Source organism: Chenopodium album, chromosome 13, assembly GCF_948465745.1.
Source record: "Chenopodium album chromosome 13, dcCheAlbu1.1, whole genome shotgun sequence".
Lineage (NCBI taxonomy): Eukaryota > Viridiplantae > Streptophyta > Magnoliopsida > Caryophyllales > Amaranthaceae > Chenopodium > Chenopodium album.
The window spans coordinates 18,298,954-18,317,458 of NC_137846.1; the positions used below are offsets into that span (position 1 = coordinate 18,298,954).

General features: G+C 31.8%; 1 protein-coding gene across 2 annotated transcripts in view; it reads left to right on the plus strand.

Moving 5' to 3' along the window:
• The window catches only part of LOC145574673 (uncharacterized), a 38,692-nt gene extending 25,596 nt beyond the window's left edge, over positions 1-13,096 (plus strand). For both annotated transcript variants that reach the window (XM_081632514.1, XM_081632515.1), the window contains exons 25-29: positions 3,256-3,402; positions 3,642-3,770; positions 4,102-4,200; positions 12,054-12,092; positions 12,504-13,096. In XM_081632514.1, the coding sequence (XP_081488640.1) occupies positions 3,256-3,402; positions 3,642-3,770; positions 4,102-4,200; positions 12,054-12,092; positions 12,504-12,641 (552 nt within the window). In that variant the 3' untranslated portion in view covers positions 12,642-13,096. The remainder of the gene's footprint in view (positions 1-3,255; positions 3,403-3,641; positions 3,771-4,101; positions 4,201-12,053; positions 12,093-12,503) is intronic.
• The last annotated feature ends 5,409 nt before the right edge of the window (positions 13,097-18,505 follow it).

Below are 18,505 nucleotides of genomic sequence, written 5' to 3' on the forward strand. Positions count from 1 at the left end.
AAATTAACATTAATTACACCGATCGACGCGTGATTTTATCATGTTTTCCTTAATTAATACCACTTTAGGTAAGATTTTAAATGCTTATCCAATGACCCGGAGGCGTTCGTTAGCAAGATCCATATAAATAATGGTCATAAGGTTTTACTTGCAACATTTATGTTTTTCACGTTTTCCAATTTCAATTGTTAATATCTTTAGTTATGCTTATGCATTTTTAAATATTGTACTCCCTCCGTTTCATAATGTTAGTCCCATATGCTATTTAAGGCGTTTCAAAAAAATTTACCTATATTGAATGTTTTCCTTTTTTAGCCTTTATTTATTTCCTATTACGCCCTCATTGTCTTATTTAAATACCCATTATATCCCTTCATTCTATTTGGATTGTTTCCTAAATTTCCACGCTTAATAACTCTTGTCAATGATTTTTCACCACATTATTTTGTTTTTTTTACTGATACATTTAACTTCTCAAACATCCAGATTCTTCCCCTCTCTCTTCTTTCTTTAACCTCCCTCATTATCCATTGTACATGAGGGAGGTTAAAAAAAAATCCATTGTACATGAAGAACCCTAGTTTTCTCTTCAATCTGAAGGCAAATCCTTCTTTACTCCTTAAAGTTTTGATTTTCTGGGTCAGTGTCACCAGATTTAACAAAGCCCCCAGTTAATTTTGTTAAACACTCACTTTCTCTCTCCTCGCTATTTTTCTCACCCTCAATATATATGGTACGAATTTGATTAATTTTTGGTAGTTCATCAACAAAATTGTGTTTTTTACCACTTTAATAGTCTTTGTGCGTAAACCTAGTCTTGATTGTTCTGTAATGTAGAGGTATGCGATGAGGAATGAGATTGAATTGAGATTAAGCTGCATTTGCCATTCATTTGGTGCTTGCCAGCCATGAGTTCTGATGTACTGGGTGTATTTGCTCAAATTGAGATTGAATTGAGATCAATGTTTAATGCTCGTAATATTTGCTCATATTGTCTTTATTATCTCTTTGTTCTTGTTTCGAATTTTTTTCTGAAGATTCAATTTTTTTGTTTAATTTTCGAAATATAAAAACATCAACGTGGTGTTCCTGTCAAAAAAAAAAAAGTCTAAATTACTGGGAAAATAAAAAAGTTGCATTTTAATTTTCATCATTTTTTAATAAATCTGATTAGTTAAAGCTTTTGAAATGTTAAATTTGATTGGTTATTTGTAATGGTAGTGGATTAATGATATGGAAATAAAATCTTGGCTAAGTCACATGCTCAGCCACGAAGGCCCACAATTATGGATTTATGGCTTATACTTTCCTAAACATCAGAAAAATTGAATACGACAAAACTAATTATGAGCTGTTATAGTATTTTAATGTTAGATTCCTAATATTCTTCTTTTCTTATTTTACGTGATTGATTCCATATGGGACTAACATATAGAAATGAAGGGAGTAAAAATGAAATTTTTAGTAGAGTACACATTAAGATAGATCTTACACATACGACTATATTTTTCTTAAGTATGAATCACGGAATGTAATTGAAGTGAAGAATGTGAATAGTGTAATATAGAAGTTTTCCAAGTAAAAAAAAAGCAGGAAATACTTATTAAGCTTTATGTCTGAAAACTTGAAAATTCTTGTAAAGAATGACCTTATTTTAATGGAGTAGCCTTATTTTATTCCATGCTCCCTTAAGTATGTTACAGTCCTTTTCCCAAATTATTTTTTACACATAATGGCAGTTAGTGAATTGGTATTTTATTTAAAATGTAAATATGATAGGAGTTATGGACTATTTTGCACAGAAAAGGTGGATGTAATGAGAGATAGTGCTTGTATTAAATTGAAAAGGATAGAGGTGTCATACAAAGAACATGTAAGTGTAATGCAATAATATGCAAGGGACTAGGATGTTCAGTCTGGTGCAGCTCCATGATATAAGAATTGGATTCTTAGGTGCAGCTCCTTTATGTTCTCTTTTTAAAAATAATTAGGAGTATTAATCTATTAGTTTGAACGTGACACATTTGCATAATGATATTTGTAGTTGAAGTCATGCAAACTGATGTACAGGCCAGATTGTTTCCTATTTCAGTTTATGAAACTATTGAGTGTTATGAGATTACGCCTTATTCTATTTATAAGTTTTCTATTCTCTTACAATGGAGAGTCCTGTGATGCACGGATTCGTCAGATGGTAGCCATCTCCCGTACTGGAAACGTTTCGGGACGGGTACGGCTTGGAAACGTCCCTAAGGCGTCCCCTTCGAAAGTAGTAAGGAGCCAATTTGGGGACGGCTAGCTTGTTGCTCGGATAGTATTGGGGACGGCTTGGCTCATTTTCTGACGTTTCCTTAGATTTTCAGCCCATATTTTTAGAAAAAAAAAAAAACCCAAATTAGTGAATTACTAACCTAATTTTCGATTTCCCCCAATTCTCAAAAATCCTAACAATTGCGAACAGCGATTCCCTTAGAGTTGCGACTTGATTCAATCCTCTGTGGTGACCGGAGACCATTGGCGACCACTCTGACAACGGCCGACCGGCGAGGCTTCGACTTGTTACTGTTCCTCTTTCTTCTCTCTTTGTTCTGCATCTAGCTCTCTTTTTTCTCTTTCTTCGCACTTCTGTTTTGTTTTTTCTTTTTCTTTTTTTTTTTGTTGGTTATTTATGTAATAATGTGATTAATTGTTGGTTAGTACGGAGTATGTTACAAACAGTAGCATGTGATTTTTGTTTTATTTTTTATTTGAAGTCATTGTAGATGCTAGTGGTGTAGAAGTCAATTATTTTTTTTTTTTTTTTTTTTTTTTTTTTAACCTTTTTCCATTTTAAATGGTACTCCGTACTATGATTTGTGTTGTATGGATTATTTTGAATTTAAATTCTTATTTTTTCACATTTCATGAATTTATATTTTGCTGATTTATTTTTTTATTTTTATTTTTATTTTTTATTACTGTATCCAAGTCGTACCCGTTTTTTGAAATTTTGATTTTGCCGTATCCCGTCCCCGTACCCGTTTTTGTCCACGTATCCGTTTTCGTGCAACTTAGGGAGAGTCTATATTACTGGACATAGTTGAGTGCTGTTTCAATAATTTCAGATTTAGAAAATGATATTGCTTTTACTATGGTTGAATCTTGAAGGGACTTTCTTATTCTGTGCTCATTAAATATGCTAGTAAGCATTGACTTTATTGTTTAGTATTTACACATAAAAAACTTTGATGGGACTTTATTTCTCTTTGTTGACAGTTAACAAGGGCATATTTTGCCTTTCTGGAGGTTTTGTTTAGCAGTCATATTGCTTTTGTACTGAATCTGGATACAAGCACTTTTATGCGCATTATGGGATCCCTTGAATCTGGTCTTAAAGGTTTAGATACTGGCATCTCAACACAGGTGCGTTACAGCTGCCCTGCCATCCCAGTAGTCAAGTCTTTTAAAATTATATACAGCTTTTTTTTGTTCATGTTCGTGTGGCTCTAGATTATTTCACTCACTGTTTCTTTAATCCAGTGAGAACTTTTATATCCTCAAAAGAAAATCTTGTGAAGCGGAGTGAATGAATGTAAAGGATTGCTGTTTTCTTCACATACTATCATATTTTAGCTTGACTTTTATCAATGCTCTCTTCTCAGTGTGCATCAGCAATTGATAATTTGGCAGCTTTTTATTTCAACAACATTACTATGGGGGATGCACCTTCTTCACCAGCTGCAATCAGTCTTGCACGGCATATTGCAGAATGCCCCACATTGTTCCCAGAAGTAAGATTTTATATCCTCAAATCTTCATGAAGAGTTTTTTTTTTTTTGTTTTTTTTTTCCCCCTATACATATAGCCGATTATGACACTTTAACACCTATCTGTATGAGGTTGCAAGATTTGTGCAGTCTTGCACACTATTGATTCAGTTCTATTAAAGTTGGAGAGAATGGCTGGGAGGGGCACATAGTTTTATTTTGGATGGCTTTAGTCTTGCACACTATTGATTCAGTTCTATTAAAGTTGGAGAGAATGGCTGCGAGGGGCACATAATTTTATTTTGGATGGCTTTAATGTCTTATTGTGGTAATAATCTACTTTTGCTTCTGACAGATTTTGAAGACTTTATTTGAGCTTGTTTTATTTGAGGACTGTCCCAATCAATGGAGCTTGAGTAGGCCAATTCTGAGTCTGATTTTGATAAGCGAGCAGGTACTAGCTTTTTATGCTTTTCTATACGCTTCTTTTGTTTGGCCAATACAGAGTATAAGTAGCTCTGTGTTTGTATCATTATGGAAAAAACTATGCATGCCTGGGATAACACTGTATGAATTAGACCAATTTCATGCTGTTGATAGTACGTACTATCTGGCTAAAAGCCTAAAAGTAGCTTTGTGATGCTGTTTTTTTTTTTTTTTTTTCAAGTTTTCAATAAAGATGCATTGATACTTTTTTTTTTTTTTGAAAACAAAGATGCATTGATACTTAATATGATGCCATTGTGCAGAAATCAAGACATTTGATATCTTCCCTGCATTTTAGTAAACCTAGCATTTTGTGAGGATGCTTATTAATTTTATTTTGTTTTTGCAAAATTTGCCAAGAATAATACTACCTTTCATCCATCTTTCAAACATGGAACCACCTTTCGTTTATTTCAAAATAATACCACCTTTGATGCCTATCTGTTATAAATGGAACAAAAAACCGGTGACCTGTTTTACAAGTTGCAACTGACACGTGTCATATTTTGATTGGCCAAGATTTTTTAAAAACATTTTTCTTTAATAACAATGATTTTAAATTATTAAAAAAAAAAAAAAAAAAAAAACCTTAAAATTTTCATTTTATCGTTTGATTCTTTCAATATATTAACACTTACATTAAACATAGCATGTCTAAAAGAGGTCTAGTTAAGAGTGCTCTCCAACCTATTAAGTGGGATGCTCTATTTTACTGTCTTTGACCCATCTCAACTCCCTTTTTGGAGGATGTCAGTTGTTTCTTTACTTATAGATTTTGTTTTCTTTAATTTATCTTTTGATTCAAAGGCAACCTCTTGAATGTAGTCTACTCGTACCCCTTCCTTTACCACAAAGTGATTGCTTAGCTATCTTAGCGTGTATGTTGGCCATATTCTCTCACCTTTAATTCCTCCTTGTAATTTAGTGAATTTGTGTGACATGCAATGTGCTATTGTAGTTTTCTTTGGTAATATGGATTTTACAAACAGTTTTATTAGAGGTAAAAAAGCAATATATGTAAAGTGAAATATTAGCTAAAGATAAATAATTCAAAGAAAGAAAAGAAATTAGAAGGGAATTTATATGAGTTGGGCAAGCAAAGAAAACTAGGCTACAGTAGTGACTTAACGAAAAATGAAATATGTCAAAAAGCCATGTCAATACTTTATGGTCAACATTAATGGGAATTCTACGAAAGGCTACTAAATAAAACGGGGTGTCTAGGTAGTGGGAGAAGTTGAGAACCAATTATATTTAATTAAGTTTGGGACACGAAACAGAAAAGTCAATAACACATAAATGCCATTAATATCATGTAGAAAATTTAATTAGATTTGCAAAGGTAAGTTCCTTTTTAAGGTTTCTTGTTGTCTCGTCTCATTAGTTAAATCTGAACAGCCCTAGGTGGCAAAGGTCACTTGTCAGGTCTTTTGCCTTGTACTCTTATTGTTCTAATTTGCGGAACTCTTCACTAGCATCTTCTTTCGTACATGTCCTATTTTTGGTATGTCAACATATCGAAAGAGGTATTATTTTATATACTGCATGTTTGACTAGTCTTAATAGTTGGTACTTATGGTATCCTCATATCACGACATGGGTAGCATAATCATACTTGATATAGGTAGCATTACAAATTTACAATGGGACATGGGTTGTGGCACGACATCATTCAAAATAAGCAGGTTCTTAAGATTACATATAAGTTTTGAATCATACAAAAAATCACAATGCTAAAAAAAACATTGTGAGATAAATATCTTTGCAAAAAAAAAAAAAAAAAAAAAAAAAAAAAAAAAAAAAAAAAAAAAAAAATCTTAATAAACGTTTAAAGAATAACATCAATGTTTTACAGTACTTTACATGGATTAATTATCCATATAAGTATAAAAAATATTATCCATATACCCTTTTTTTTTTTGAAAAGTAAAATTTTGCTAAAATAGGCTAATTTTATTTGATTAATTTATAATACAAATTGAATTAATTATTTAAATTGGATGGAATTAAATTTGAACCTCATAACATTCATTCCTTCATAGAAGTGTAAAAGTAGTTTTCAGAATGTTTGATATACTACCTAAAATACTGATGAGTGATCACTATCATGTTTGAGGTTATTTTAAGTATTGATTATATGTACGTGATTTCTTTCTTATTATCTTCAATTAATATGATAAATTGTTTTTAGAAAGAAAAATAATTAAGACAAATGGTGAGTGTATAAAAAGATTAGCCAATTGAATTATATAATATTAGGAAATTATACTTTAACATTAAAATTCAACTTAAAACTACTTATATGTTATCATTTGCAAGTTTGTAGAAGTGACACATGTATGGGCCTTTCGAATTGAAATAAAATGGGTCATTTTGGTTCAGTGAATTATGTGTTGACATTTACTGTGTGAATCTTTTTTGTACACTCATCACTTATCTCAATTATTTTTCTTTTCTAAAAATAATTGATCATAATAATTGAGGTTAATTAGTAAGAAATCATGAACGTATAATTAATGTTCAAAAATAAACCTTCAACGTGATAGCAATGTTTAATTTAAGTAGGATATAAAGCATTATGAAAACTGAGTTTAAATTATTTACGTAATAATTTAGGTTTAATTATTTAATTAAAACTAAATTTTAAGCATTTAATAAAATTTAGTTTTAATCCAACAAAAAGTTCCAATAATTTTCTACAAATTTACGTTTGAAATTTGTTTATAAAAATTAAGTTAAATTTCAGTAGCATAAATGTTCAAAATGAGTGTTGGAGGCTTTAAACATCTAATTGAATCGGGATTGAATTTCAATGTTTTTACCTAATTTATTTGTATCTTGCTAGGAGTGAATGTTATTCAAATCCCATTAAATTTCAGTCCAAATTACACAACTAATTCAATTTGGATTATTAAAAAATCGAGTAAAATTGAACCTTCTTTTTCAAAATTTTTATTTTCAGATTAATCTATGTAAAGTGTGGTAAGAAATTAATGTTATATATTATTATTTTTTAAAATTTAATTTTTTTTTAATATGTATCTCATGATGTATTTTGAGCATTGTGATTCTTTATATTTATTTAAACTTATATTTAGTCTTAAAATTTCTTTTCTAACTGTTTTTGCTAAAACCGGACTTGATTCTCTTAAATGATACCTAGGCTTGATCCATGTCCCACACTATGTCGTCATATCGGATTATTTTCATGGCGTGCCTAACTAGCCCTTGTGTCAACCTATCTCATGCTACATGGGTACTTGCTAAATAATCATATTCGACATGGGTACTTAGGTAGCATTACCTAATTGAATTATATAAAACCAAGAAAATGAAATTAACATTATAATTATAATCTAATTAAAAATTGCTAGTAAAAATAACATCCTCTAAGTTTGTAGAGATAACACATGTATGTGTAGTTTGAATTGATTAAAATCGAGTTGGGTTTAGGGATTCATATTTGATATGTGAAATTTTTATATACACTCACCACTTATTCTAATTAATTTCCTTGTTAAAAATAATTGGTCATAATAATTGAGGTTAATAATAAAAAATAAATCATGTATAATTAGTGTTTGGAAACAATCTCCAACGTGATAGCGATCTTTATTTTAGTAGTATATCAATCAATCAATCAATCAATCAATCAAAGCCTTAATCCCAAAAGTGGGGTCGGCTAACATGAACCAAATTTGATTATTCCGTGTAGTCATCAACATAAATCTTTCTCCTCCATCCCTTACGATCCAAAACTTCATCCTCACGTAAATCCATGCACTTCATATCCTTCCTCACTCCTTCCAACCAAGTCATCTTTGGTCTCCCTCTTCCTCGTTTAATCCCTCCATGGTCCCACTCTTCCACTCTTCGCACCGGTGCACCCTCGGGTCTCCGTCTTACATGTCCAAACCAACGCAGACGATTTTCCCTTAATTTATCTACAATGCCCGCCACACCTACTTTCTTGCGAATAACCTCATTTCTGATTCTATCTCTTAAAGTGTTTCCACACATCCACCTTAACATGCGCATTTCCGTAACCTCCATCTTTTTAATATGCTCTTTCTTAGAAGCCCAACATTCTGTACCATAGAGCAACACTGGTCTTATGGCAGTCCTGTAGAATTTTCCCTTCAACTTTAAGGGAATGCTGCGGTCGCATAACACTCCCGTGGCCGCTCTCCATTTAAGCCACCCCGACTTAATCCTGTGGGTCACGTCTTGATCAATGTCACCATTCTTCTGGATGATCGACCCTAGGTACTTAAAACATTCACTCATGGTCAAATCCTTTCCATCCAAACTCACCACTTCATTGCTTGTCCCCCTCTGAGTGCCAAAACGACATACCAAATATTCAGTCTTACTCCGACTTAGCTTAAACCCTCTAGATTCCAACCTTTGCCTCCATTGCTCCAACTTGACATTAACCCCATCCTTAGTCTCATCCACCAAAACGATATCATCTGCGAACAGCATACACCATGGAACCTCATCTTGAATTGGTCTAGTTAATTTTAGTAGTATATCAAGCATTATGAAAATTACTTTAATTTAATTTAATTTATGTTCAATTATTTAAATTCTAATTTAAATCAAAAAATTTATTTACTAATATTTTAAGACAAATTCTGGTTTTAAATGGTGAGGTCAAATTCCAGCAGCATCAATGCCAAAAATAACTGAATTTCTGGTGAATGTTATTTGGATAAAATTTAATTATAGTCCATTTAAACACTCCCTGCATTTCGTAATAATTGCAGTACTTTCCTTTTTCATCCATTTTATAATAATTGTAACACTTATTTATTTGATAAGGACCCATAAATATTTTATTATTGTCTCTTCTAGTAACCCCACTTACACTTTTTTTTTTTTTTTTCTCTATCCTATTTACAATTAACTATATCCCCACTATCTATACTTTATATAATAAAATTCCCCCTATGGTCTGTACCCTATAATTCTCCAAAACATTTGTGTCTTCCCTAATGTTGCAATTATTAATTATTAAAAATTAATTGGAGAAAATTTGACTTTCTTTTGCAAAATTCTGATTTTCAAATAAATTATTCATGTAAAGTTTAATAAAATATTGATGCCATGCATTCAACGTTTTCTAAGATTTGGATTTTTTTTTGTAAGGCTTTCACACTCTTTTTAGAGCATTGTGATTTTTTATATGATTTAAAGGTTATATATTATCTTAAAAGTTCTTTCCTATTCAATTTGTTCAAAATCAGACTTGAATATTTTGAATGATGTACAGGCATGACCCATTGTTATGTGGCCCTTGTTATGTTGTCAGTCCATTTTGTTTCGTGCCTAACTAGCCCTTGTGTTAGCCTAGCCTATGCTCAACTAGGAATGGCAACGGTAACGGATCAGATTTAGGTCGGATGTGGCTAAATTCGAATCCAATCCACTTAATAAACAAATCATGGACTTGGATCCGAATCCGAATTTGAATCCGCTGAATCCGAGTTCGAGTCTGAGTTCGATCCGACTCGTATTTTTTTGCCACCAAATCCGGTTTGTTTATTCAGACATTCGATACATTCTGCTCTGTTTTTAAGATATACTAATATTTGCTAGTTTATCTCTAATAAATTTCATTTCTTACATCACATTCAGTTTCGGAGTTGGACTTTGTGGAAGGTCCAAGTCCGATCCGCCTCCCATTCGGATTCGAATCTATTTAGTCAGATTCGGATTCGGACTATTTTTAAACGGATTTGTATATGACTTTTTTCTTCCGATCGGGTCGGATTCGAATCAAACTCGGATTGAATTGTCATCCCCTGTGCCGAACTCACATGTGGGTAATTGCTCCATAATCATACTCGACATAAGTAGCATTACAATGTGCTATTATTTATATATCGGAAGGTGAGGAGAACAAAATCTTCCTTATATGGGAGTTGATACCTTAACCTGTTAGAGGAGTTTTGGGTTGGATATTTGTCGTGCACCAAATCAAATCCTCGTGGGCTTAGGTCCAAAAAGGACAATATCTACTAGTGGGCTCATATTGACATGGGGTTACATCACTTACATGTATATATGCAATTGACATGGGAATATATATATATATATATATATATATATATATATATATATATATATATATATATATATATATATATATATATATATATAGATATATAGGATCTTATATATTTTTTGTTCCACCGCTTTGACTTTATAGGAGAGACCGTAATGAATGTCAATATGTATATGCTTTTGTACTGGAGCTTATCTAGTTTTTGTTCCAACTCTTGACTTCCTAGGAGATGCCGTCATGAGTGTCATTGTATCACTTAATTCATTAATGTATTATACACTCACATTAAATTTAGCATGTGTAATTGAGGTCTAGCTAGGAGTGCTCTCCAATCTATTAAGTGAGATGCTTTATTTTACAGTCTATCTGAACTCCCTTTTTGGAGGATATCCGTTGTTTCTTTAAAGGATCTTTTGCTTTTAAGGCAACCTCTTGAGTGTAGTCTATTCGTACCTCTTCCCTTCACCATGAAGTGATTGCTTAGCTATCTTAGCTTGCATCTAGGCCGTACTCTCTCTCTCTCTCCCCTTCCATCCTTTTGTAATTTAGTGGATTTGTGTGACATACAATGTGCTATTACAGTTTTCTTTGTTAAAAAAAAAAAAAAAAAATTATTATTAGCTAATAAAAAATAATTTATGGATTGATCCTTCCTTATTTTTAATCCATCGATGTTCTTTCCCTTCTAAGGATGTAACATTTGAACTTGAAAAAAAAAAAAAATGAAAGAATATAAATTAGATGGGAATATACAAGAGAAGGGCGAACAAAAAAGAATAGGCTATAGGAGATTACTTAGCGAAATATGACGTATGTCAAAAAGCCATGTCAGTACTTTATTGTCAATATTAATAGAAATTCAATGGAAGGCTACTCAATAGAACTAGGTGTCGAGGTGGTGGGAGAAGTTGAGAACCAAGTATATATGCTAAATAGAGAGAGTTGATAATAATACTATCCTCATATCGCACCACATTATGCTCATCCCTGCATATGCTTATGTATTGGACCTTCAAAGTTGTGAGACAAACAGCCATTCGTATTATTAGACACACAGCCATCATATTGTTAGACACAGCCATTCGTATTATTAAGCATTTGAGTTTATGTTTATGTATTGCTTCTTCAGAGTTGTGAAGCAAGCAGCTATTGTTGTTGTTAAGTATATTTTGGAGCATTGTTGAATGAAGGTAGGGATTTCAAGGTTAAATGCTCAAGGAAATATTCTACAGAAGTGTGTCCTACTGTAATTTGATATATCAGATCAGCATAAAGATGGAGGTTTTAGAAATTGGATGCTCATCTTTGAAAACTAGTATTCCTCTCTCCGCACTGCCCCTTCCTTTTTTAGTTGACTTGTTATTTGACTAGGCTGGAACTTTATTATCAACATCTAGGTTAGGCAAACTTAAAATAAATAGTTGTAAAAATTAAAAGTTATTTGACTTATTTCAAGAAAAAGTCTAGTCACCTGGTCTTTAGTAAATCGTAGCTAGTTTGTCTTATACTTTGTATAATGCTTGTTGCACTATTATCCTGGTTTTATATTTTTTTCTTTTTTCTTGGATGCTCCTTTTCCTGCCACTCACATTATTTCTCTTGTCAAATGAAGTTCGATTTTAACCCAGGACGGGGTTTAATGTAGGAAAAAGATCCAACATAGACATGAAGTAGATCATCTATCTCCTTCCTCACCAGGAAGGGGAACAAATGGTTATTTAACTAACCTGTTATCCTAATTGACTTTGCAGATATTTACGGATTTGAAAACTCAAATACTAGCCTCACAGGTATATTTTCGATATCTTCTTTCTGCAATCCTTATTTTCTGTTTCAATTACTTGAGAATATAAAAACCAAGCAAGAGACTTATGTTGCACTCAGCTTACAAGAAACAGTCTTAGTTTATGTCTCTAAATTTTTTGTTGTTAGTTAATCTGTTGGTATGTCACAGGGTATTTATATATGTCATAGTTGCTTTAGTTTTCCTAAACTTTGCTCCCATGAACACTTTAATCTTCTTTTCAATGCATGAAGGTTTTTTTTTTTTTTTTTTAAATGCATAGTTTCTGGTCTATTACTAGATTTACATCACTTGCATTATAAGGCGACTTTTGAATATGGGTCATTATTTAATACCCAACTTCTTATACAAAGCATGTTAAATTCACTTAACTGATTTAACCTCTTGATACTTGCAGCCAGTGGAACAACAGCAGCGCCTTGTGCTTTGTTTTGACAAATTAATGGCAGATGTATCCCGAAGTTTAGATTCAAAAAACAGGGACAAGTTTACCCAGAACTTGACTGTTTTCAGGCATGACTTCCGTATGAAGTAGCTCTACAGGAAATTCTTCTCATAAATTATAATTTAAGCATATCATTTTGTCTTTCATATATGCTTCGATATGTTGGGAGTACCTGGATGAGAGGTGCTGATTTCACCTCAAGATCAATGCGCGGGAGAATCATGTTTTCTTTGTATAGTCTTGTTAGCACAGTAAAAGTAGGATTGATTTGGACATTTAATTTTAGTATACTAACATAATAGGTTCTAGTTCACTTAGTCTTATGCTTACAAACTGCTAGGATGAAGTTCTTTAATCATATGCCAGAATGCTACAGAGCAACAGGAAATCTTAGGTCAAGTTCATTTTTGTTTAGTAAAATGGAACGCGTTGGATGTCTGGATTGTACTAGTTGTCCGACAGTTCTGCATATTTGTTTTGTACATGAACTTCACAATTCTTTTGACTGTCGATAATGAAAAGATGAATCTGCTTGTATCCCTTCCTTTCTTTCATTTGTTCACAGGAGTTATTTAAGCTGAGCACATACATTTGGAAACTCGCTTCTCTCTGATTCTTTGTAGCTTACTTTTCTTTGTTACTGTTGAATGCTCAAACGTATGGTTGTAGAGTGAAATATGATGGGAGTGCTTGAATTTGACGGTATAATTTTATCTGATTTGTTTATAATCCAAATTGAATTAATCATTTAATTTGGATTGAAATTAAATTTGATCCGAATAATGATCATTCACCCCTTTATACAAAAATCTATAGCACGAAACAAATAAATTAGGTAGAAACCTTGAAAATCAATTTCGATTCAATTTGAAGTTTAAAGCCTCCACTACTCAATTTTAGCATTGATGCTATTAGATTTGACTTTAATTATTGGAATCAAGGGCTTGTTCACTTCAGGTTAATTTCAGTTCAGTTTGGCTTCCAATTTCCTTATCTCATAAAATTCATTACAGCTGTATTCAATTCAATTCAATTTAGTTCAGCTCAACTCCAATGAGTTCAGTTCAGTTCGAATTAGTTTAGTTCAGTTCACCTCAATTCAGTAAATGTGAACAGGCTCTAAATTTCAAACCTTAATTTGTCCAAAAAAGAGAAAACTTATGATTTTAATTATTTATATGATTAAAATTTTGATTAAATTATATAATAATTATTGAAAATTAGTCTTCATAATGTTTGTAAGTAAATTATTGAAAAGTAGTCATCATAATGTTTGACATGTTACCTAAAATAAAGATCGCTATCACGTCGGAGACTACTTTCGGACATCAAATATACATACTTGATTTCTTTCTGATTAACCTCAATGATATGATCAATTATTTTTAGAAAGAAAAATAATTAGGACAAATGATGAGTGCATAAAAAGATCTAAACTAGTGAATATGAAATCATGAGTCACCAAACCTAAAATGACCCAATTAAATTCAATTTGAATGACCTAATCCATGTGTCATCTCTACAAGTGTTGAGTGCACAAAAGATCCTCTACAAACTAAGAAAAATGATACCTCTGTAATGTTCAATGTTTTTTTTTTGGAAAGGATCTCTATTTTGAGGAGATGTCCATCAAAGGTTATTTTACTATGGAATAACCGTAAGGTCATTTTTTTTTTTTTTTTTTTTTGGAAAATAAGGTCAGAGGTTGTATTATTCTTGACAATTCTAATTCTAAGGCAGATATGAGGTGTGGTTGTAAGACTTTTGTTCAATTTAATGTTGATCATTTTGACATTTAATGATGTGTAAGACATGAGATGGTTCACAATCATGATATGATGCCTAGTGACAAAAGGCCTTGGCTAAGTTCACAAAGACAAGTGACTAAAGGACAATTATTCACCCTCATTACTTTAAAGATAATGGTATTGGGATAACTGATACAATTTCACTTACGAGGAATGAAGTTGGGAGTTACATATGCTGGTTTAAAGTTTTGTTGCAAGGGATGCCTATAATGCGATTAGTAAAATGAAGAAGAAGAAGCAGCTTAATGGTTGTGATACAAGATAAATATTAAGGATGTTTCAACAAAGGAAAATACTAGAACTTAATTTTTATTTTATTTAAAAGTTGATGATAAGGATCATATGATGGTACAATGAAAAGAGATTATAAATTATTTGGGGACTTATAAATCTCCTTCACGTGAGAATGCAACCACCACCCCATACTTGTGCTGCCATGGCGCCACCTCACCGGAGCCGCCTTCTGTCGCCAGCCATCAGTCGCCGGCGACCACCTAGTCAGTCACCCCACCTCCTCTACAACGGTCCATTCTTCCTCCTTTCTCTTCCTCTTTGTTTTATATAGCTTATATGTATATGTATATGTATATAGTATTGGTTTTGGTTTTAATTATTTGAAAGATGTTTAATTAGTATAAAAAAACATGTTTTAATGGTTTAAAAGTATGATTTAAGATTATTAGATTGGTTTTAATTTTCAGATTTAATAAATTATAAAGTTAGGGTTTAAAGTTATTTAAAAACTGATTTTTAGGGTTCTTATACTAATTGATTTGGGGCTTTTGTATACCTAATGATTTTATTGCTTTTGTATACCTAATGATTTTATTGATTAATTGGGCGTAAAAGTATGTTTTAATAAAGTTTTTTGGGGTTTTTGATTAAGGAATATTGCTGGAATTTTATTTAAAGAAGTAGTGTTGTGATTTTAATGAAAGGGGTTTGATTACCTATTAAAAGAGAGATTAATTAAGGGTTTTAAAATAATTTTCAGAATCTTATAAAGTTTTAAACTTGCTGTAATTCTATGAAAAAAGGTGTATTTTAAGGTTTTCATGAAGGAAATTTAAAGAACTATATACAAACTTTTGATTTTAATTAAAGGGAAGGTTTAAAAGTGTTGTTTATTAATTGGATTTTAAAGGTCTTAAAGTAAGTTAGTATTGCTGTAAATTTGGTTGTTTGGGTATTGATTGAAATTTTATTGTTTGGTTTAGGAGAGGACTTTATAGAAGATGATTTCTAGTTGGTTAAGTGGCCAACCAATTCGTTTACTCAAGGTACATACGAGTTACGAAACCTTGCCTTTAGAAGCATGATTAGGAATGTATCGAGAACTTAGTATCATGTACTGTATAGAGAAGACTGGGCTTAATTTGTAATACCTCGTATTTTTATACGTATTTTATTTAAAATAAGTATTTTGAGAAGTAGTTAATTGAATTGAAATGTCTTATTTAACGTATTTTAGTTATTTATTTTAATAAGTGGAAATATTTTATAAAAGGAAAGTTTATTTAATTAATTATTTTAATTAAGTTGGGGTTTAATTTAGGAAAGTTTATTTTAGTAAAGTTTTATTAGGGATGAGATTAGGAAAATTAAAAAGGGAAAGTTTAGGGAGAAGGGTCTTAGAGAAGGGGTATAAATATCCCACATATGAGGCAAATCAAACTTTTCCTAGAGTGGAGAAAATCCAAGGTAAACTTCTTTCTCCTTTTTCCTTATTTTCTTTCTTTTTTTTCTTTTCTCCTTTTTCCCCTTCCCCTTCTTCTTTTTCGGCTGCCCACACCACCACCACTGCCAGTCGCCGCCAGCAGCGTCAGCCGCCGCCAGCAGGCGGCCACCGGCGCTGGCAGCCGGCGTGGTGGCTGCCGCTGCCCCTTCCTCCCCTTTTTTCGAATAAAAAAAAATTAATCTTTGTTTTAAAAATCAATTTAATCCTAAATCTAAATATTAATTATGGGTTTTGTGATTTGATTTTTGATGTTTGATTATAAGTATTATGTTAATTAATTTTCAGATTATGTTTTTAATTAAAAAGCCCCAATTTTTGAAACCCTAGGTTCTTGCTTTATAAATTATTGAAGGATTATGATATATAATGGTGTAAACCTTTGATTAAAGTGTTTTAAGACTAAATTACAGCAATATTTAATTAAAATATAGTGCTGAATTTTTTGGTAAAGCATTAAAAATCAAGTTTCTTTAAGAATTTTTAATTACCCATTAATTGGGATTGAATTATGATGTTTTAAATATAATTTCAGCTTATTTTAAATAAATTATGAGGGGTTTTATAATAGTATATATTGCTGGAAATTTGTGTAGAGTGGATTTTAATATTCTTTTATGATTTTAAATTGTAGGAGACCTTGAAGTGAGCGATTTCTATTAATTGTGGCGATATTAAGATCGTATTCAAGGTACGTTCGCATACTTAGCATAATTATGTTGATGTAGAAACATGCTAAATGTGTTTGGTTGATTACAAATAGTATCATGCTAGGTTTGAATTGGAAATTTTGATTTGGATGTTATTGGTGAATGGACTGTGAGGCATGATTTATTTGTGATGGATTGTTGATTGGAAAATAATAGCTTGGAATATTATTTATGAACCACATATTTATTTATGGCATGATAGAGAGCATGTTTAATTAAACTAAATGTTTAATTTGGTTTGGAATATTGAAAAAGAATTTATTTATGGTTCATATAATTTTTATTGATGCTATAAGCATGAGGAAAGGAGCTATATAAGTGTCTATGTACACGAGGAATAAATTGTATGTTGGTGCCTTAGTGCACTTAAGTCGTTTTTAACACCGAGGGATAGGATTTGTGGCGCTTTATGCGTTTAAGGTGCCATTGGCACCGAGGTAGAATCAAAAAGGGTTCAACATTAAATATTATGTGGTCACTAATTATTCAAGAATTAAATTGATATATTTGATTGTTTGAATAATTATTGTTGATTGAATGATTATGGTTTGAGAGTCATCACCAAGTTTAATAATCGGTAAATAACGTAAAGTGAAAGAGATTACGCACCAAAACTCTTGGAACGTATATACCTTGAGTATGAACATATGGGGGGAGTTATGGTTTTTTATATTTAACCATAACTTCTAATGGAGTACAGGACGCTGTATATTCCTTTTTATTATTATTATTATGCGCAGGAATTCCGCCACCTATGTGTGGTTTTTGATGCTAGCACGGTTAGCTCCCATGTCAGTAACCTCAATTTATTGGGGGAGGTTAGGAGGAAACCCGTTCGATGCGTAATCAATGCTAAATAAATTATTTAGTGTCTAGTGAGAATTTTTATTGAATGTTGTATGCTTGAAAAACAGGTGCAACAAGGTAAGTCGTGTGTTGATAGGGAATTGTATGCTAGTGTGTTAATTACGCTTATGTACTCAGCTTTGCTGATTGTGTGTTTTGTGTGTTTGTTAGCCTTGTCTTTATCTTGGCCCTATGATGACCCATTTATAATGGAGAGTAGTGGAAATAGGTAGAGATAAGCTTTTCAGGTGTTGAAAGCATTTTCATGAATGGACATGAGTGAAGAGCGTATTAAGCTAGTTTCCATAAGTATATGTTGTGTTTATCGCTTTAATCATTTATGATAATATTGTTATGCGTGACTAACGAAAAGGGTTTTGAATTTGGTTCGGTTTTAATAAGGGCCTATAATGGTTCCAAGTTGTAGGTTGAATTTATTTTACTTCGTTTGACTTTGGTTTGACTTTACTTTTGTGGATTGACTTTTCAAGTAGACTTGTTTTGAAAGGTTTTGAAGTTAGTCTTCCGCTGTGTGTCTTTGATAGTTGCCTTAGCCGTTCTCACGGTGGCGGTAATGTCTTAGATATTCCTATTTAAAGTTTTAAACAGGACAAAAACAGGTATTTTAAAGGAAAGGAATTTCTAGGGTGTTAAATAATTGTTTGGTTATACATTGTGATTTCCGTATATTGTGTATGAGACATGTTTGAGATATAAGTATATGACTACGGTTGTGGGTGATGTATAAGTGATTTTCTTATCAATTGGATATGTTATGATTAATTAAAGGTTATGAATTCTTGGTTGTCTATAAGTGGAATTAATAATGGTTCCATGAGGTTAATTTTTAATACT